This window comes from Nerophis lumbriciformis, linkage group LG01 (genome assembly GCF_033978685.3).
Source record: "Nerophis lumbriciformis linkage group LG01, RoL_Nlum_v2.1, whole genome shotgun sequence".
Taxonomy (NCBI): Eukaryota; Metazoa; Chordata; class Actinopteri; order Syngnathiformes; family Syngnathidae; genus Nerophis; species Nerophis lumbriciformis.
The window spans coordinates 66,741,138-66,763,180 of NC_084548.2; the positions used below are offsets into that span (position 1 = coordinate 66,741,138).

Genomic DNA, 22,043 nt, shown 5'->3' on the forward strand with positions numbered 1-22,043 from the left:
CAATGATTTGCAAATCATTTTCAACCCATATTCAGTTGAATATGCTACAAAGACAACATATTTGATGTTCAAACTGATAAACATTTTGGACAAATAATCATTAACTTTAGAATTTGATGCCAGCAACACGTGACAAAGAAGTTGGGAAAGGTGGCAATAAATACTGATAAAGTTGAGGAATGCTCATCAAACACTTATTTGGAACATCCCACAGGTGTGCAGGCAAATTGGGAACAGGTGGGTGCCATGATTGGGTATAAAAGTAGATTCCATGAAATGCTCAGTCATTCACAAACAAGGATGGGGTGAGGGTCACCACTTTGTCAACAAATGCGTGAGCAAATTGTTGAACAGTTTAAGAAAAACCTTTCTCAACCAGCTATTGCAAGGAATTTAGGGATTTCACCATCTACGGTCCGTAAAATCATCAAAGGGTTCAGAGAATCTGGAGAAATCACTGCACGTAAGCAGCTAAGCCCGTGACCTTCGATCCCTCAGGCTGTACTGCATCAACAAGCGACATTAGTGCGTAAAGGATATCACCACATGGGCTCAAGAAGACTTCCGAAACCCACTGTCAGCAACTACAGTTGGTCGCTACATCTGTAAGTGCAATTTAAAACTCTCCTATGCAAGGCGAAAACCGTTTATCAACAACACCCAGAAACGCCGTCGGCTTCGCTGGGCCTGAGTTCATCTAAGATGGACTGATACAAAGTGGAAAAGTGTTCTGTGGTCTGACGAGTCCACATTTCAAATTGTTTTTGGAAACTGTGGACGTCGTGTCCTCCGGACCAAAGAGGAAAAGAACCATCCGGATTGTTATAGGCGCAAAGTTGAAAAGCCAGCATCTGTGATGTTATGGGGGTGTATTAGTGCCCAAGACATGGGTAACTTACACATCTGTGAAGGCGCCATTAATGCTGAAAGGTACATACAGGTTTTGGAGTAACATATGTTGCCATCCAAGCAACGTTACCATGGACGCCCCTGCTTATTTCAGCAAGACAATGCCAAGTCACGTGTTACATCAACGTGGCTTCATAGTAAAAGAGTGTGGGTACTAGACTGGCCTGCCTGTAGTCCAGACCTCAGTTCCCAAACGTTTACTGAGTGTTGTTAAAAAGAAAGGCCATGTAACACAGTGGTGAACATGCCCTTTCCCAACTACTTTGGCACGTGTTGCAGCCATGAAATTCTAAGTTAATTATTATTTGCAAAAAAAAAAAAATTTTATGAGTTTGAACATCAAATATGTTGTCTTTGTAGCATATTCAACTGAATATGGGTTGAAAAGGATTTGCAAATCATTGTATTCCGTTTATATTTACATCTAACACAATTTCCCAACTCATATGGAAACGGGGTTTGTACAATAGTGTATCTAGTCGATATTACTATGATTACATCGATATTTTTTATTGTCACAAAATCTTTTTTTTCCTTTTTTTTTAAATTCATATTAGTGTTTATAAACTCAGTAAATACGTCCCTGGACACATGAGGACTTTGAATATGACCTATGTATGATCCTGTAACTACTTGGTATCAAATCGATATCATCCAAAACTAATGTAAAGCATCCAAACAACAGAAGAATAAGTGATTATTCCATTTGAACAGAAGTGTAGATAGAACATGTTGAAACGGAAAATAAGCAGATATTAACAGTAAATGAACAAGTAGATTAATAATACATTTTTACAGTTGACACTTAGACTTAGAGAAACTTTAATGATTCACAAGGGAAATTGTTCCACACAGTAGCTCAGTTACAAATGTTGGAAAGTGTAAGGATGGAAAGGATAATGCAAGTATTAAGTAAAGTTAAGTTAATTTAAAGTACCCATGATTGTCACACACACACTAGGTGTGGCGAAATTATTCTCGGCATTGGACCCCTTGATCGCCCCCTGGGAGGTGAGGTGAGGGGAGCAGTGAGCAGCAGCGGTGGCCGCGCCCGAGAATCATTTTTGGTGATTTTAGTAGTAGAAGTAGACTAACAATGTACCGTAGTAGCAATATAAAATATAACATATATGTAGTATATACACATTAAATACACAGTATATGACATATACTGAAGAGTGTCCGCCCTGAGATCGGTAGGTTGTGAGTTCAAACCCCGGCCGAGTCATACCAAAGACTATAAAAATGGGACCCATTACCTCCCTGCTTGGCACTCAGCATCAAGGGTTGGAATTGGGGGGTTAAATCACCAAAAATGATTCCCGGGCTTGGCCACCGCTGCTGCTCACTGCTCCCCTCACCTCCCAGGGGGTGATCAAGGGTGATGGGTCAAATGCAGAGGACAAATTTCACCACAACTAGTGTGTGTGTGACAATCATTGGTACTTTAACTTTAACTTAATATATTATATTGTATGTTTATATAATACAATATGTAACAATGACCATGTAACAGCTGCAGCATAAGATAGAGAGTAGATCCAGCAGAAAATAGAAAACAGAAAATCCACTATGGACTGGACTCTCACACTATTATGTTAGATCCACTATGGACTCGACTCTCACTATTATGTTAGATCCACTATGGACTGGACTCTCACACTATTATGTTAGATCCACTATGGACTGGACTCTCACACTATTATGTTAGATCTACTATGGACTGGACTCTCACTATTATGTTAGATCCACTATGGACTGGACTCTCACTATTATGTTAGATCCACTATGGACTGGACTCTCACACTATTATGTTAGATCCACTATGGACTGGACTCTCACACTATTATGTTAGATCTACTATGGACTGGACTCTCACTATTATATTAGATCCACTACTGACTGGACTCTAACTATTATGTTAGATCCACTATGGACTGGACTCTCACTATTATGTTAGATCCACTATGGACTGGAGTCTCACACTATTATGTTAGATCCACTACGGACTGGACTCTCACACTATTATGTTAAATCCACTACGGACTGGACTTTCACACTATTATGTTGGATCCACTACGGACTGGACTCTCACACTATTATGTTAGATCTACTATGGACTGGACTCTCACTATTATATTAGATCCACTACTGACTGGACTCTAACTATTATGTTAGATCCACTATGGACTGGACTCTCACTATTATGTTAGATCCACTATGGACTGGAGTCTCACACTATTATGTTAGATCCACTACGGACTGGACTCTCACACTATTATGTTAAATCCACTACGGACTGGACTTTCACACTATTATGTTAGATCCACTACGGACTGGACTCTCACACTATTATGTTAGATCCACTCTGGACTGGACTCTCACACTATTATGTTAGATCCACTATGGACTGGACTCTCACACTATTATGTTAGATCTACTATGGACTGGACTCTCACTATTATATTAGATCCACTACTGACTGGACTCTAACTATTATGTTAGATCCACTATGGACTGGACTCTCACTATTATGTTAGATCCACTATGGACTGGAGTCTCACACTATTATGTTAGATCCACTACGGACTGGACTCTCACACTATTATGTTAAATCCACTACGGACTGGACTTTCACACTATTATGTTAGATCCACTACGGACTGGACTCTCACACTATTATGTTAGATCTACTATGGACTGGACTCTCACTATTATATTAGATCCACTACTGACTGGACTCTAACTATTATGTTAGATCCACTATGGACTGGACTCTCACTATTATGTTAGATCCACTATGGACTGGAGTCTCACACTATTATGTTAGATCCACTACGGACTGGACTCTCACACTATTATGTTAAATCCACTACGGACTGGACTTTCACACTATTATGTTAGATCCACTACGGACTGGACTCTCACACTATTATGTTAGATCCACTACGGACTGGACTCTCACACTATTATGTTAGATCCACTATGGACTGGACTCTCACACTATTATGTTAGATCTACTATGGACTGGACTCTCACTATTATATTAGATCCACTACTGACTGGACTCTAACTATTATGTTAGATCCACTATGGACTGGACTCTCACTATTATGTTAGATCCACTATGGACTGGAGTCTCACACTATTATGTTAGATCCACTACGGACTGGACTCTCACACTATTATGTTAAATCCACTACGGACTGGACTTTCACACTATTATGTTAGATCCACTACGGACTGGACTCTCACACTATTATGTTAGATCCACTCTGGACTGGACTCTCACACTATTATGTTAGATCCACTATGGACTGGACTCTCACACTATTATGTTAGATCTACTATGGACTGGACTCTCACTATTATATTAGATCCACTACTGACTGGACTCTAACTATTATGTTAGATCCACTATGGACTGGACTCTCACTATTATGTTAGATCCACTATGGACTGGAGTCTCACACTATTATGTTAGATCCACTACGGACTGGACTCTCACACTATTATGTTAGATCCACTATGGAGTGGACTCTCACTATTATGTTAGATCCACTACGGACTGGACTCTCACACTATTATGTTAAATCCACTACGGACTGGACTTTCACACTATTATGTTAGATCCACTACGGACTGGACTCTCACACTATTATGTTAGATCCACTACGGACTGGACTCTCACACTATTATGTTAGATCCACTATGGACTGGACTCTCACACTATTATGTTAGATCTACTATGGACTGGACTCTCACTATTATATTAGATCCACTACTGACTGGACTCTAACTATTATGTTAGATCCACTATGGAGTGGACTCTCACTATTATGTTAGATCCACTATGGACTGGAGTCTCACACTATTATGTTAGATCCACTACGGACTGGACTCTCACACTATTATGTTAAATCCACTACGGACTGGACTTTCACACTATTATGTTAGATCCACTACGGACTGGACTCTCACACTATTATGTTAGATCCACTACGGACTGGACTCTCACACTATTATGTTAGATCCACTATGGACTGGACTCTCACACTATTATGTTAGATCCACTATGGACTGGACTCTCACACTATTATGTTAGATCTACTATGGACTGGACTCTCACTATTATGTTAGATCCACTACTGACTGGACTCTAACTATTATGTTAGATCCACTATGGACTGGACTCTCACTATTATGTTAGATCCACTATGGACTGGAGTCTCACACTATTATGTTAGATCCACTACGGACTGGACTCTCACACTATTATGTTAAATCCACTACGGACTGGACTTTCACACTGTTATGTTAGATCCACTACGGACTGGACTCTCACACTATTATGTTAGATCCACTATGGACTGGACTCTCACACTATTATGTTAGATCCACTACGGACTGGACTCTCACACTATTATGTTAGATCCACTATGGACTGGACTCTCACACTATTATGTTAGATCCACTATGGACTGGACTCTCACACTATTATGTTAGATCCACTACGGACTGGACTCTCACACTATTATGTTAGATCCACTATGGACTGGACTCTCACACTATTATGTTAGATCCACTATGGACTGGACTCTCACACTACTATGTTAGATCTACTATGGACTGGACTCTCACTATTATGTTAGATCCACTAATGACTGGACTCTAACTATTATGTTAGATCCACTACGGACTGGACTCTCACACTATTATGTTAGATCCACTATGGACTGGACTCTCACACTATTATGTTAGATCCACTACGGACTGGACTCTCACACTATTATGTTAGATCCACTATGGACTGGACTCTCACACTATTATGTTAGATCCACTATGGACTGGACTCTCACACTATTATGTTAGATCCACTACGGACTGGACTCTCACACTATTATGTTAGATCCACTATGGACTGGACTCTCACACTATTATGTTAGATCCACTATGGACTGGACTCTCACACTACTATGTTAGATCTACTATGGACTGGACTCTCACTATTATGTTAGATCCACTAATGACTGGACTCTAACTATTATGTTAGATCCACTATGGACTGGACTCTCACTATTATGTTAGATCCACTATGGACTGGAGTCTCACACTATTATGTTAGATCCACTACGGACTGGACTCTCACACTATTATGTTAAATCCACTACGGACTGGACTTTCACACTGTTATGTTAGATCCACTACGGACTGGACTCTCACACTATTATGTTAGATCCACTATGGACTGGACTCTCACACTATTATGTTAGATCCACTACGGACTGGACTCTCACACTATTATGTTAGATCCACTATGGACTGGACTCTCACACTATTATGTTAGATCCACTATGGACTGGACTCTCACACTATTATGTTAGATCCACTACGGACTGGACTCTCACACTATTATGTTAGATCCACTATGGACTGGACTCTCACACTATTATGTTAGATCCACTATGGACTGGACTCTCACACTACTATGTTAGATCTACTATGGACTGGACTCTCACTTTTATGTTAGATCCACTACTGACTGGACTCTAACTATTATGTTAGATCCACTATGGACTGGACTCTCACTATTATGTTAGATCCACTATGGACTGGAGTCTCACACTATTATGTTAGATCCACTACGGACTGGACTCTCACACTATTATGTTAGATCCACTACGGACTGGACTCTCACACTATTATGTTAAATCCACTACGGACTGGACTCTCAGACTATTATGTTAGATCCACTATGGACTGGACTCTCACACTATTATGTTAGATCCACTATGGACTGGACTCTCACACTATTATGTTAGATCCACTATGGACTGGACTCTCACACTATTATGTTAGATCCACTATGGACTGGACTCCCACACTATTAACTAGATCCACTCCACGTCCATTGCACCGGTCGCCCAGCGGGGCCCCAACATTCGGGTCCCCAACAGGTTTCTCATTGTATCCCATTGGGTTGAGTTTTTTCTTGCCCTGATGTGAGATCTGTTGTGGCTTGTGCAGCCCTTTGAGACACTCGTGATTTAGGGCTATATAAGTCAACTTTGATTGCAACTTTGAACGTACCCTAAGATTTTTTGTTCAAATAAAGCCAATTATGCCATTCTTTGTGGTCCCTTTTATTTAGAAAATAATTTAAAAAAATCGGAGTACATTTTGGTACCAGTACCGGTACCAAAGTATTGTTATCGGGACAACCCTAGTGTCGAAGTGCAAAAGGAAACGGAACGGAGGTCAGATCAATGTTGACCCGGCACTTAATGCTTACCAGAATCCGTCCCACTTTAACGCGAGGGTCCAAAGGCAGCAGGAATTCAGGCAGAGTGTTGTCTTGGAGAAGTTGTCGAAGCTTGAGTGTAGCTGCACAATGAAGAAAGTGACAGTTGATGGATGGACTTTAACACTGGAAAAAAAGAAAAACACTATCACTGTCGTTCTCGTGGTAGTCTCCCTACGAACCCACCAGTGCCTCCATGGAAATGCCCCCCTCTACCTCAAAGAACTCCTCACCCCCAAATCCTCCACACGACACCTCCGCTCTGGACAGGCTAACCTCCTCCAATTTCCGAGGACGAAGCTACAAACAATGCTCCGCCGCTCCCATTCTGTGGAACGCACTCCCTGACCACCTGAGGGCACCACAGACTGTGGGTGCTTTTAAAAAAGGCTTAAAAACCCTTCTTTTTAAAAAAGCCTCTTTTTTTTTAGATATATGCATACTAGTTTTAGCTATTTGGCTGTTTTAGTTTTTATTTTTATTTATTTTTTATTATCTTTTTATTTTAATTTTTTTTAATACACTGTAGCACTTTGAGGTTGTTTACTCAATGTAAAGTGCTTTTTACAATAAAATCTGTTATTATTATTAGAGATGTCCGATAATATCGGCCTGCCGATAAATGCGTTAAAATGTAATATCGGAAATTATCGTTTTTTTTATTATCTGTATCGTTTTTGTTTTTTGTGGGTTTTTTTTTATTATTATTTTTTTATTAAATCAACATAAAAAAACACAAGATACACTTACAATTATTGCATCCACACACTAGGACCAATTTAGTGTTGCCAATCAACCTATCCCAGGTGCATGTCTTTGGAGGTGGGAGGAAGCCGGAGTACCCGGAGGGAACCCACGCAGTCACAGGGAGAACATGCAAACTCCACACAGAAAGATCCCGAGCCCGGGATTGAACCCAAGACTACTCAGGACCTTCGTATTGTGAGGCAGACGCACTAGCCCCTCTTCCACCGTGCTGCCCTCAATGTAAAGTGTTTAAAAAAAAAAAAAAAAAAAATCAATGTAAAGTGTTTTTTACAAATAAAATCTATTATTATTATTAGAGATCGGTCGATAATATCGGCGTGCCGATATTATCGGCGTGCCGATATTATCGGCTGATCTCGGCCGATAAATGCGTTAAAATGTAATATCGCAAATTATCGGTATCGTTTTATTTATTATCGGTATCGGTTTTTTTTGTGTGTGTTTTTTTTTTATTAAATCAACATAAAAAACACAAGATACACTTACAATTAGTGCACCAACCCAAAAAACCTCCCTCCCCCATTTACACTCATTCACACAAAAGGGTTGTTTCTTTCTGTTATTAATATTCTGGTTCCTACATTATATATCAATATATATCAATACAGTCTGCAAGGGATACAGTCCGTAAGCACACATGATTGTGCGTGCTGCTGGTCCACTAATAGTACTAACCTTTAACAGTTAATTTTACTCATTTTCATGAATTACTAGTTTCTATGTAACTGTTTTTATATTGTTTTACTTTCTTTTTCATTCAAGAAAATGTTTTTAATTTATTTATCTTATTTTATTTTATGATTTTTTTTTTAAAGTACCTTGTCTTCACCATACCTGGTTGTCCAAATTAAGCATAATAATGGGTTAATTCCACGACTGTATATATATCGGTTGATATCGGTATCGGTCGATATCGGTATCGGTAATTCAAGAGTTGGACAATATCGGATATCGGCAAAAAGCCATTATCGGACATCCCTAATTATTATTATTATTATTATTATTACTCATTGGGCTAAATAAGGGACCTCAGGTACCGAATTCTGGGCCCTCTCCTGTGTCTCATGTGGGCTGGTAAGAAAAAAAAAAGGTCCTTGAAACCTCGAAATATAGGGAAATACACCTCAAATGACACATACAAAACGTGTCATGCATCAAGTAAGTTGACATCCATGCTTTTGGACAGACAAGGAGTTCCAACCTTTACATGGATATACCCAAACTGAGGTTCTTTTCTCCTAAAAACAACAGAAATACAATTGATCTGTTCCAGTGTCAAAATGGGGCCATGTGACAGAAAACAATTATTAGTAGAATGTCCCATTTTAATGTTTGTATGTGGCATACAAGTGTAAATAGAAGCATATCACTGCAATAAGTACAAACCCCAAAAGCAGTGACGTTGTCACGTTGTGTAAATGGTAAATAAAAACAGAATACAATCATTTGCTAATCCTTTTCAACTTATATTCAACTGAATAGACTGCAAAGACAAGATATTTAATGTTCACACTGGAAAACTTTGTTATTTTTCGCAAAGCATTAGCTCATTTGGAATTTGATGCCTGCAACATGTTTCAAAAAAGCTGGCACAAGTGGCAAAAAAGACTGAGAAAGTTGAGGAATGCTCATCAAACACTTATTTGGCACATCCCACAGGTGAAGAGGCTAATTGGGAACAGGTGGGTGCCATGATCGGGTATAAAAGCAGCTTCCATGAAATGCTCAGTCATTCACAAACAAGGATGGGGTGGAATTTGGGGATGTCACCATCTACGGTCCGTGATATCATCGAAAGGTTCAGAGAATCTGAAAACCAACATTGAATGGACTTGACTTTGATCCCTCAGGCGGTACTGCATCAAAAAGCGACATCAGTGCGTAAAGGATATCACCACATGGGTTCAGGAACACTCCAGCAAACCACCGTCAGTAACTACAGTTGGTCTGTAAGTGCAAGTTAAAACTCTACTATGCAAAGCCAAAGCCGTTTATCAACAACACCCAGAAACGCAGCCGGCTTCGCTGGGCCCGAGCTCATCTAAGATGGACTGATGCAAAGTGGAAAAGTGCTCTGTGGTCTGACGAGTCCACATTTCAAATTGTTTTTGGAAACTGTGGACGTCGTGTCCTCCGGACCAAAGAGGAAAAGAACATTTTTGTTTCTCAAAACTCGACAGTGCGCCTTTTAACCCGGTGCGCCTAATGTACGGAATAATTCTGGTTTTGCTTACCGACCTGGAAGCTATTTATTTGGTACATAGTGTAATGATAAGTGTGACCAGTAGATGGCAGTCAAACATAAGAGGTACGTGTAGACTGCAATATGACTCAAGTAAACAACACCAACATTTTATATGTTTCGTTGAGAATATAGAACATTACACACGGCGCTCAAAATTCTATCAAAATGTTTTAGTACGACTTTGGTAAGCTATGAAGCCACACCGCTTGATGGATTGTACTGTGCTTCAACATAATAGTATTATTATGGTGTGTTTAAGGTAAGACGTATTATTTGTGGGTCGGCAGTTAAATAGGCCTGGATTAAACTTTACGAAAATGTCCGAAATGGGATCAGGAAAATGTGATTACATTTTGGGGCTGATCCGGATCACAATCTGGATTCAGGATTTTTCTACTATTCGGAGATAGAGTCTGCTTTTGGCTAATCTTACCCGAAATCAAATCAATTCCAGAACACGTCTTACCTGTCGGGGGAAGGACCGTTTTTTCAGGGTAAAGGCTCTTCATCAGGAGGGCGACCTCCTGCAGGGCATTCACGGCCTGTACCTGCCGAGCAAAGCCGTCCAGCATGGCCTGACCGCAGCCGAGCAGGTACGCCTCCAAAACCACGGCCATGCGCTGGCGAAAATATGGACACGCCGTCACTTCGCCGCGCACGTACCAGAAGAAGAAGTGGCCGATGCGCTTGCTCTGCGGGGAGGAGATGGTCCATCGGGGAAAGGCAATTGGGGAGAAAGTTCCGGAAGTTAACCACCAAAGAACATCAAAAAAGCCCATCCTCTAGTGGGGGATTTTTTTTCATCACACAGTAACGATTTGCCCTAATCCTGTTGTTTGTCAACATATAAAGAGATGCGAATGTCATCACTCACCCTTAAGGCTCTTTTGATGAGGTAGCGAGCGAGGACGCTATCATGGTAGGCTTCCACTTTGAGGGTCTGTCAATAAAGAGATGTACTGTAAACGCTACAATGAACACCTCAGTGGACTTTGTTTACATAAGCAAATAACAGACAGGGTCCCTAATTAGAGCTCGGTGATTGTTATTTTTTGGGCGGGGGGTCATCAACAGCCGTGGCCGTAGGCAACGACCTGCTGTTGTTGTTTCTGAACTTCACAAGATGGCAGTAGCTGCATTAAGTATTATAAGGTTTTGCATTTATCTCACATGCCAATGTTTTTGTTTTTATGTTAGTATGGATATGCGTTCCTCAGAAACCCGTGAAATAAGGTGACTCAATTTTAGGGCATTCATCCGAGAGCTGAGCCAGAAGGCAAAGCTCTCGGTCTACCGAGCTATATACATTCCTACTCTCATCTATGGTCATGACCGAAAGAATAAGATCGCGGATACAAGCGGCCGAAATGAGTTTCCTCAGAAGGGTGGCTGGCATCTCCCTTAGAGATAGGGTGAGAAGTTCAGTCACCCGAGAGAGACTCAGAGTAGAGCCGCTTAGGTGGTTCGGGCATCTCGTGCGGATGCCTCACGAGCGTCTCCCTAGGAAGGTCTTCGTTGCACACGTCCCACTGGGAGGAGACCCCGCGGCAGGCCAAGGACCAGATGGGGGGATTACATCTCCTCTCTGGCCTGTACAGCTCCTCTCTGGCCTGGGAACTCTTTGGGATCCCCCAGGAAGAAGTTGCTAATGTTGCTCTGGAGAGGGAAGTCTGGGGGCCTCTGCAAGAGCTGTTGTCCCCGCGACCCGATTCCGGATAAGCGGTTGAAGATGGATGGATGGATGGAATTTTAGGGCATTCAATCGATCGCAACTAGACTGTTTGGTTTGTCTTAGAAGACGTCTCCTCTCTTATCCGAGTAGACTTCATTATTAGTTCATGCTCTTAGACTTAGATTGGTCAAATCTAGTCTAGTGGCTGGTGCCAAAACCTTAAATACTCCAAAACCAGGAGGGTGTGCTGGGCAAAAATGGTTTTGCCCTATCGTAATGAGAAAAACAACGCTTGGGAACGCTTCGGGATTCCCAAGGAGGAAGTTGCTGATGTTGCTCTGGAGAGGGAAGTCTGGGGGTCTCTGCAGGAGCTGTTGTCCCCGCGACCCGATTCCGGATAAGCGGTTGAAGATGGATGGATGGATGGAATTTTAGGGCATTCAATCGATCGCAACTAAACTGTTTGGTTTGTCTTAGAAGACGTCTCCTCTCTTATCCGAGTAGACTTCATTATTAGTTCATGCTCTTAGACTTAGATTGGTCATATCTCGTCTAGTGGCTGGTGCCAAAACCTTAAATACTCCAAAACCAGGAGGGTGTGCCTAGGCAAAACCATTTTTGCCCTATCGTAATGAGAAAAACAACGCTTAGGAACGCTTTGGGATTCCCCAGGAGGAAGTTGCTAATGTTGCTCTGGAGAGGGAAGTCTGGGGGTCTCTGCAGGAGCTGTTGTCTCCGCGACCCGATTCCGGATAAGCGGTTGAAGATGGATGGATGGATAGAATTTTAGGGCATTCAATCGATCGCAACTAGACTGTTTGGTTTGTCTTAGAAGACGTGTCGTCTCACCTGTTATCCGAGTAGACTTCATTATTAGTTCATGCTCTTAGACTTAGATTGGTCATATCTCGTCTAGTGGCTGGTGCCAAAACCTTAAACACTCCAAAACCAGGAGGGTGTGCCTGGGCAAAAATGGTTTTGCCCTATCGTAATGAGAAAAACAACGCTTGGGAACGCTTCGGGATTCCCCAGGAGGAAGTTGCTAATGTTGCTCTGGAGAGGGAAGTCTGGGGGTCTCTGCAGGAGCTGTTGTCCCTGCGACCCGATTGCGGATAAGCGGTTGAAGATGGATGGATGGATGGAATTTTAGGGCATTCAATCGATCGTAACTAGACTGTTTGGTTTGTCTTAGAAGACGTCTCGTCTCGCCTCTTATCCGAGTAGACTTCATTATTAGTTCATGCTCTTAGACTTATATCTAGTCTAGCGGCTGGTGCCAAAACCTTAAATACTCCAAAACCAGGAGGGTGTGCCTGGGCAAAAATGGTTTTGCACTATCGTAATGAGAAAAACAACTGCTTTGATGCAACGCCCAAAAATTTGTCAAAGCCAACGACAGTCATTGAAGTATTGTGTGGCTGAAAGATCGCTGTGGCTCGACCACTACCAGTCCAAAAGTTGTTGGAATCACCCAAGTTTGCCTTCCATTCACATGTAAACAAATGGCATTCAGTGACCAAAATGTTTATAACTACTGGTATTTGTTGGAGGCTAAATTGCAGAGTATTTTAAGAATGTTTGAAAGGACAGTGTTGTATGTGTGCGATAGATGATGTCACATGAAATGATGAAGCCTACTGAGGTATTGGCACCAGCCGCTAGACTAGATCTGACCAGTCTAAGTCTAAGACTAGAACTGACCAATCTAAGTCTAAGACTTGATCTGACCAATCTAAGTCTATACGCATGAACTGATGAAGCCTACTGAAGTATTGGCACCAGCCGCTAGACTAGATCTGACCAATCTAAGTCTAAGACTAGATCTGACCAATCTAAGTCTAAGACTAGAGCTGACCAATCTAAGTCTATGAGCATGAACTGATGAAGCCTACTGAGGTAATGGCACCAGCCGCGAGACTAGATCTGACCAATCTCAGTCTAAGACTAGATCTGACCAATCTAAGTCTAAGACTAGAGCTGACCAATCTAAGTCTATGAGCATGAACTAATGAAGCCTACTGAGGTACTGGCACCAGCCACTAGACTAGATCCGACCAATCTCAGTCTAAGACTAGATCTGACCAATATAAGTCTAAGACTAGAGCTGACCAATCTAAGTCTATGAGCATGAACTGATGAAGCCTACTGAGGTAATGGCACTAGTCGCTAGACTAGATCTGACCAATCTCAGTCTAAGACTAGATCTGACCAATCTAAGTCTATGAGCATGAACCGATTAAGCCTACTGAGGTATTGGCACCAGCCGCTCATTGCAGAGTATTTACCTCAGTAGGCTTCATCGGTTCATGCTCATAGACTTAGATTGGTCAGACTAGATCTGGGTGGGGCGGTATAGCTCGGTTGGTAGAGCAGCCGTGCCAGCAACTTGAGGGTTCCACGTTCGATCCCCGCTTACGTCATCCTAGTCACTGCCGTTGTGTCCTTGTCAAAACTTGGACTGTGGAGTTTTTGTTTTCCCGAGATGCAAGTGAATTTGGATCGGACATGGCTAGAAGGTGGGTACATGATTTATTTTAAACACTAACAAACTACAAAACAGAAGCAAACAAAAGGTGCGCACAATGGCGGAGGTAAAAAACTTGGCGAATGAAAACAAAACTTGCACAAAGGCAGAAACTGTGAACACGAAATAAAAACACTTACTGTGGCATGGGGCTGTGAACATGGCTTGATACGAGAGGATATCAGGGTTAGAAAAGATATGACACCAGGACGAACAACAGAAAATGAAAAGCTTAAATAACACAGACATGATTAACAACAGGTGCGTGACTCAAAACAGGTGCGTGACATGACAGGTGAAAACTAATGGGTTGCTATGGTGACAAACGAGTGCACAATGAGTCCAAACGTGGAACAGGTGAAACTAATGGGTAACCATGGAAACAAGACAAGGGAGTGAAAAGCCAGAAACTAAAGAGTCCAATAACTAAACAAAACAAAACATGACTAAAACAAAACATGATTACACAGACATGACAGTCCTTGGGCAAGACACTTTACCCACCTGCTCCCAGTGCCACCCACACCGGTTTAAATGTAACTTAGATATTGGGTTTCACGATGTTAAAGCGCTTTTAGTCACTAGAGAAAAGTGCTATATAAATATAATTCACTTCACTTCACCAAACTAAGTCTAAGACTAGAGCTGGCCAATCTAAGTCTATGAGCATGAACCGATGAAGCCTACTGAGGTATTGGCACCAGCCGCGAGACTAGATCTGACCAATTTAAGTCTAAGACTAGATCTGACCAATCTAAGTCTAAGACTAGATCTGACCAATCTAAGTCTATGAGCATGAACTGATGAAGACGACTCAAATGAGAGGCAGAGCGTCTTCTAAGACAAACCAAACAGTCCAGTTGCGATCGAATTAATGCCCTGAGATTACAATGATCTGGATGAAGGAGAACATCCATTAACATCAATTTTAGGTCCTATTCTTTTTGATCTTGATGATACACAGTTGAACTTTGCCGTGTCTCCCGATGATGCTGGACCTTTAGATTCCCGTTTGAACTTTAGAGCTCAAGCTATGGGCGGCAGTGAATTTCCAACAGTATAACCAAGACAAACCAGAGGTTTTAGTTATAGGATCTATATGCTATAATTAAAACATTCATAGTGCGGTAGATCAATTTGAAAGGCTTTAAAACTAACAGCTAAGTATTCAGTGTGGAGATACACATACCTGCACCAACTGCAGCAAATACTTTAGAACGTCGTCATTGGAGAGGCTCTCTAGTCTCTGGACCGCTAAACTCCTGACCGCCTCGTCAGCAAAGTCCATGCTCAGCAGCTCCAGGGCCACGGTCACATCCAGTTCTGCCGGGTCCCAGTTTATCAGCAACCAGTGGACATCCTCCACCACTCTGCTATCCATCCAGTCCACATTGCGGAGGAACTTAGGTAGGTTAGGACCGTAGCAAACGCTCTTCTCCCTAAATCTTTTTATGAGAGCCTTCTTCGGGTAAATGTCTTGAGAAAGACGTCTGAAGGTATCAGGCTCATTTGCTTTGTCCTGCATGGGTGCGCAGGCAGAATCAGACGGGGCAGTGCTGGGAGTGTGGCTGAAGCACTTTGGGAGAACCACGGGGTAGCTGTAGCGGTCAAGAAGGAAGGTAATGGCCATGGAGTTGGAACTATCCGGGTTCGTAGCGCAGGACAGCTTGTCTGCTTGGTAGGTGATGGCCCCATCCTCCTGGTCATGGTGAGACCACATGTGTAGCGTTATGGATCCCTGTCTGAGGACCGATCTGTGCGCAAACAGCAAGATTCAACATTACAATAAGGACTAAAATTCTGGCTCCAAATTTCTTTCGTTTGGAGTTTTACTATAGTAACAAACAAACAAAATGGTTAGTTTCTGACCTGTGATCTATCAAGAGAAGATTGACAAAGTAAAGCACTTTTGCCCTCCCTTTCGACACATCGGTCATTTTTGAAGCCGACTTTGCATCCTTGTTGTCATTGCTGCTGGCGTTAATAGTGAAGCCCAGCTTGGCTCCGTGTGGCAGATCCTTCAGGAACACATCAAAGTCCAGCCATTCATTCCACAGGACTTCATCTGTGAAGAGTTTAGGAGGTGAAGATACCGACAAGAGAACCCTATTGCCGTAAAGTATCGACGCTTCCACAAAAACAGATTGCAGGGATTTCCTGGGCATCATCGGAACGTCGATACCGACAAGTTTGACGCGAAACTTTCTGTTGCAGTCCCACAGAGATATCATGAAGACGTCTTCCGAATCCTTCCCTTTCAAGCACATATCCTCATGGGACATAAATCTACCGCTGAAAGCGTCCACAAGCGGCAAGTCCTCCAACTGGACCATCTCCTTGACAAGCTGCGAGATAGGGACCACAGACAGGTGGAGGTCTTGATTGTCTTTTAAGCACTGTCGCACCCATTGGAAGTCTCTCAGAGGGTAGTCCCCGGATATGAACTCCTCTCTTCCTGATACTTTCAGCACCATAGTGTCATGAAGGTCTTGCTTCTGCTCTGTCATGACTCGTTCAAAAAATTTCAGAAGGATATCAGGTGTTGCGGTATAATCGACTTGTATACTGAAGCTGATCTGATTCATGTAATGTAAGGTGATTGGGAGCTTTCTGTTTAGCAGGTGCTTTAAGTCGTCTTGCACCGGAGTGTTTGCGATCCAAGGCTCTGTGGTGTACAACGTTTCGTCTCGATGCTTCAGCTCCTCTTTTCTCAAAGATGCCAATTTCCTGCGGGTGTATGCCAGCTCGCCAAGTCTGTCCGATACCTCTTCCTCCAGATTGTGCCCCATTAGGAAGGCCAACAAGTGTTGTTGCTTCTGCTTGGACTCTGAATCCACTGTCACCGTCTCCTTCAGCATCATGTGGGCTGTTCGTAGTCCAGCGTCGTCATACCACCACGGCATGTTTAGTGTCCTGATGATCTGACAGTCGTCGTAGACCTCGTACCAGTCGTCCACCTTACAATATAGCAAGGTATACCTCTCTGGATCCAGTATCGCAAGGGGATCAGGATGGAAGTTCTGCACCTGAATGCATAAAGTCAAACAATTTAAAACATATCTCTCTATTCATTTGCGAGAATTGTTGCAAGGTAGTCCTTCGGGGGATTTGTTGATGTTCCTCTTTCAATGGCTGCCTCATAAAGTGCAAACAGTGACAATGCTTTCTGCTCCGCCGCTCCCAGTCTGTGGAACGCTCTCCCTGACCACCTGAGGTCACCACAGACTGTGGATGCTTTTAAAAAAGGCTTAAAAACCCTTCTTTTTAAAAAACGCCTTTTTATATATATATATATATATATATATATATATATATATATATATATATATATATATATATATATATATATATATATATATATATATATGTGTGCTAGTTCTACCTATTAGGCTTTTCTAGTTTTTATTTTATTTTACTATTTATTTTACTTGTTGGGGGCAGCTATTTGTGGTTCTAGCGCTGTTGTTTTTTAAATGCACTGTAGCACTTTGAGGTTGTTTGTTCAATGTAAAGTGCTTTTACCAATAAAATCTATTATTATTATTATTATTATTATTACGAATTAAATACTACACTGTATGAAAATAGTATTAAAGACATACAATATATTTTAAAAAATCTGTATTTCCTTATCTCTGGGGTCTCCTACCCCTCGTTTGCAAGCTACTCGCCACACCTTTCCGAGTAGGTGACGCATTATTAGGGATGTCAAAAAAAAAAAGATTTTCGAATTAATCGGGATTCTTATTTGTAGCGATTCTTATTCGATTCATCCATCCATCCATCCATCCATCTTCTTCCGCTTATCCGAGGTGGGGTCGCGGGGTCAGCAGCCTAAGCAGGGAAGCCCAGACTTCCCTCTCCCCAGCCACTTCGTCCAGCTCCTCCCGGGGGATCCCGAGGCGTTCCCAGGCCAGCCGGGAGAGATAGTCTCCCCAACGTGTCCTGAGTCTTCCCCGTGGCCTCCTACCGGTCGGACGTGCCCGAAACACCTCCTAAGGAGGCGTTCGGGTGGCATCCTGACCAGATGCCCGAACCATCTCATCTGGCTCCTGTCGATGTGGAGGAGCAGCGGTTTTACTTTGAGCTCCTCCCGGATGACAGACCTTCTCACCCTATCTCTAAGGGAGAGCCCCGCCACCCGGCGGAGGAAACTCATTTCGGCCGCTTGTACCCGTGATCTTGTCCTTTTGGTCATGACCCAAAGCTCATGACCATAGTTGAGGATAGGAACGTAGATCGACCGGTAAATCGAGAGCTTTGCCTTCCGTCTCAGCTCCTTCTTCACCACAACGGATCGATACAGCGTCCGCATTACTGAAGACGCCGCACCGATCCGCCTGTCGATCTCCCGATCCACTCTTCCCTCACTCGTGAACAAGACTCCGAGGTACTTGAACTCCTCCACTTGGGGCAAGATCTCCTCCCCAACCCGGAGATGGCACTCCACCATTTTCCGGGCGAGAACCATGGACTCGGACTTGGAGATGCTGATTCCCATCCCAGTCGCTTCACACTCGGCTGCGAACCGATCCAGAGAGAGCTGCAGATCTTGGCCAGATGAAGCCATCAGGACCACATCATCTGCAAATAGCAGAGACCTAATCCTGCAGCTACCAAACCGGATCCCCTCAACGCCCTGACTGCGCCTAGAAATTCTGTCCATAAAAGTTATGAACAGAATCGGTGACAAAGGGCAGCCTTGGCGGAGTCCAACCCTCACTGGAAACGTGTCCGACTTACTGCCGGCAATGCGGACCAAGCTCTGACACTGATTATACAGGGAGCGGACCGCCACAATCAGACAGTCCGTTACCCCATCCTCTCTGAGCACTCCCCACAGGACTTCCCGGGGTACACGGTCAAATGCCTTCTCCAAGTCCACAAAGCACATGTAGACTGGTTGGGCAAACTCCCATGCACCCTCAAGGACCCTGCCGAGAGTATAGAACTGGTCCACAGTTCCACGACCAGGATGAAAACCACACTGTTCCTCCTGAATCCGAGGTTCGATAATTCGGCGTAGCCTCCTCTCCAGTACACCTGAATAGACCTTACCTTATTCGATTCAAAATAATCAAAATAGATTTTCATTTTTATTTTTATCTGTCCTCTCCAACCACTCAGGCAAATCATACCGTTGATGTAGACCAGGGGTGTCAAACTCATTTTAGCTCAGAGGCCACATGTAGGAAAATCTATTCCCAAGTGGGCCGGACTGGTAAAATCATGGCATGATAACTTAAAAATAAAGGCAACTTCTGATTGTTTTCTTTGTTTAAAAATAGACCAAACACATTCTGAAAATGTAAAAATCATGTTGTTGTTTTTTACACTGACATATTGCGGTTAATAGCCTATCTTCATTCGTGGTCATTTAAACTTTCTGAAGAAATTATGTGACTATGTTCATCAGTCAAATATGAGAGAGCGCAAGGTTGCACAGAGCTTGATGATCGTTTACGGTACTCGAACAGATGGTTACGTTCTGGCACCGGATAGCAGGTTGAGCAGGCTTATGAAGGCAGGACCTCTCATTAGCGACAGGTGCATTGAGTGCTGATGGAAAGCAGCTGCTTGCTGCCGCCGGAGTGACGCGTGCAGCAAGATGCTGTAATTTTTTTAAACTGTTTAACTTGCTTGTACAAACCCCGTTTCCATATGAGTTGGGAAATTGTGTTAGATGTAAATATAAACGGAATACAATGATTTGCAAATCCTTTTCAACCCATATTCAGTTGAATATGCTACAAAGACAACATATTTGATGTTCAAACTGATAAACTTTTTTTTTTGGCAAATAATCATTAACTTTAGAATTTGATGCCAGCAACACGTGACAAAGAAGTTGGGAAAGGTGGCAATAAATACTGATAAAGTTGAGGAATGCTCATCAAACACTTATTTGGAACATCCCACAGGTGAACAGGCAAATTGGGAACAGGTGGGTGCCATGATTGGGTATAAAAGTAGATTCCATGAAATGCTCAGTCATTCACAAACAAGGATGGGGCGAAGGTCACCACTTTGTCAACAAATGCTTGAGCAAATTGTTGAACAGTTTAAGAAAAACCTTTCTCAACCAGCTATTGCAAGGAATTTAGGGAGTTCACCATCTACAGTCCGTAATATCATCAAAGGGTTCAGAAAATCTGGAGAAATCACTGCACGTAAGCAGCTAAGCCTGTGACCTTCGATCCCTCAGGCTGTACTGCATCAACAAGCGACATCAGTGTGTAAAGGATATCACCACATGGGCTCAGGAACACTTCAGAAACCCACTGTCAGTAACTACAGTTGGTCGCTACATCTGTAAGTGCAAGTTAAAACTCTCCTATGCAAGGCGAAAACCGTTTATCAACAACACCCAGACACGCCGTTGACTTCGCTGGGCCTGAGCTCATCTAAGATGGACTGATACAAAGTGGAAAAGTGTTCTGTGGTCTGACCAGTCCACATTTCAAATTGTTTTTGGAAACTGTGGACGTCGTGTCCTCTGTACCAAAGAGGAAAAGAACCATCCGGATTGTTATAGGCGCAAAGTGGAAAAGCCAGCATCTGTGATGGTATGGGGGTGTATTAGTGCCCAAGACATGGGTAACTTACACATCTGTGAAGGCATCATTAATGCTGAAAGGTACATACAGGTTTTGGAGCAACATATGTTGCCATCCAAGCAACGTTACCATGGACACCCCTGCTTATTTCAGCAAGACAATGCCAAGCCACGTGTTACATCAACGTGGCTTCATAGTAAAAGAGTGCGGGTACTAGACTGGCCTGCCTGTAGTCCAGACCTGTCTCCCATTGAAAATGTGTGGTGCATTATGAAGCCTAAAATAGCACAACGGAGACCCCCGGACTGTTGAACAACTTAAGCTGTACATCAAGCAAGAATGGGAAAGAATTCCACCTGAGAAGCTTCAAAAATGTGTCTCCTCAGTTCCCAAACGTTTACTGAGTGTTGTTAAAAGGAAAGGCCATGTAACACAGTGGTGAACATGCCCTTTCCCAACTACTTTGTCACGTGTTGCAGCCATGAAATTCTGAGTTAATTATTATTTGCAAAAAAAAATAAAGTTTATGAGTTTGAACATCAAATATCTTGTCTTTGTAGTGCATTCAATTGAATATGGGTTGAAAATGATTTGCAAATCATTGTATTCCGTTTATATTTACATCTAACACAATTTCCCAACTCATATGGAAACGGGGTTTGTTTTTGTTTCCTAAGATTTTGAACCGATTCTGTTTTTTCAGAATCGATTTTCCAAAGGACGTTTTTTTTTTTAGGCCAAGTAGGGAAAAAACGTGAAATAACTCTTCTGGACAGGAGGAAAACAAAAGCATAACGATATGTTTACCTGCATGGAGATGTGCATCCTCAGCTGGTGGACGCTGCAGTGAGCAGGCAGGGTTACGGACACCCTCTGAGCATCGGTATGGTCGTGGTTGAGGAGCTGCGGACCAGCGCTGAAATGGCAGACGAGCTTTAACTTGTTCTCGGCGCAGGTCGGAGACAACGCAGGAGAGTCTGCAGCGGGCGGACAGAGATCCATCGTGATTGGAACGATCACCCAGAAATTATTTGAAGGTATGTGCAGAAAGTAGTGTTCAAATTGGG

The 22,043-nt window shown here is 42.7% G+C and overlaps 1 protein-coding gene across 1 annotated transcript in view; it reads right to left on the reverse strand.

Annotated features, from left to right (window-relative positions):
* Positions 1-22,043, reverse strand: part of LOC133572079 (phosphatidylinositol 4,5-bisphosphate 3-kinase catalytic subunit gamma isoform) — a 33,934-nt gene extending 11,891 nt beyond the window's left edge. The window contains exons 1-6 of the mRNA XM_061924761.1: positions 21,784-22,043; positions 16,289-17,445; positions 15,609-16,173; positions 11,098-11,163; positions 10,690-10,915; positions 7,202-7,293 (exon numbers count right to left, since the gene is read on the reverse strand). Coding sequence (XP_061780745.1) covers positions 7,202-7,293; positions 10,690-10,915; positions 11,098-11,163; positions 15,609-16,173; positions 16,289-17,445; positions 21,784-21,978 — 2,301 coding nt within the window. The 5' untranslated portion in view covers positions 21,979-22,043. The remainder of the gene's footprint in view (positions 1-7,201; positions 7,294-10,689; positions 10,916-11,097; positions 11,164-15,608; positions 16,174-16,288; positions 17,446-21,783) is intronic.